Genomic DNA, 642 nt, shown 5'->3' with positions numbered 1-642 from the left:
TATACGTAAGGTTTAGGGTTTTAGGGTTTAGTATATATATATATATATATATATATATATGACATTCTCTAAACATGATACGACAAATCACTTTCGCGCACCTGACACCTGCTCGCATATGTACAAATATATAAGCACCTATCAATACACTCGTGATCACGTGTACGTACACAAAATTCACCCACGCACATACACTCTCTCTCCGTACACAGCACGTTCCAGCAACAACTATGCACACACACTACACCGAACTGCTGCCACAACTGGAGATGTACCTTAGAGCTAACTCAGACGGAGCACAGGAGACCGCCTCAGAGGAATTGGAACGAGTCACACTCGCACGCTACCAGTCGAAAGCTGTACAACGCCGAGGGGGTGCTGTGACCAATGTGGTAGGTCATTTGTGTTTGTGTGTATGTGTATGTATATGTGTATGTGTATTTTTATGTGTATGTTTATGTATATGTATATGTATGTATATGAAGATCACACTCACACGGTACGTCATATATGCTCTCATACGCTAACAGTTAAAGGCGGTGCAACGACGCTATGCAACGCCGAGAGGGTGGTGTGGAAATATTTGGTGTGTCATGTTGTATGCCATGTGTGTGTGTATGTATATGTCTATGTATATGTATA

General features: G+C 41.7%; 1 protein-coding gene across 1 annotated transcript; it reads left to right on the top strand.

Annotated features, from left to right (window-relative positions):
* Window positions 1–230: 230 nt before the first annotated feature.
* On the top strand, window positions 231–392 carry SARC_18081 (hypothetical protein; the record flags this gene model as incomplete). Its single annotated transcript, XM_014287838.1, has 1 exon — window positions 231–392. A coding segment is annotated over one exon (162 nt), but the record flags the coding sequence as incomplete, so codon positions are not given.
* Between the last annotated feature and the right edge of the window lie 250 nt (window positions 393–642).

This window comes from Sphaeroforma arctica, assembly GCF_001186125.1.
Source record: "Sphaeroforma arctica JP610 unplaced genomic scaffold supercont1.13610, whole genome shotgun sequence".
NCBI lineage: Eukaryota > Ichthyosporea > Ichthyophonida > Sphaeroforma > Sphaeroforma arctica.
The sequence above is the reverse complement of the archived record's forward strand: the minus strand, read 5'-3'. Positions and strand labels throughout refer to the sequence as shown.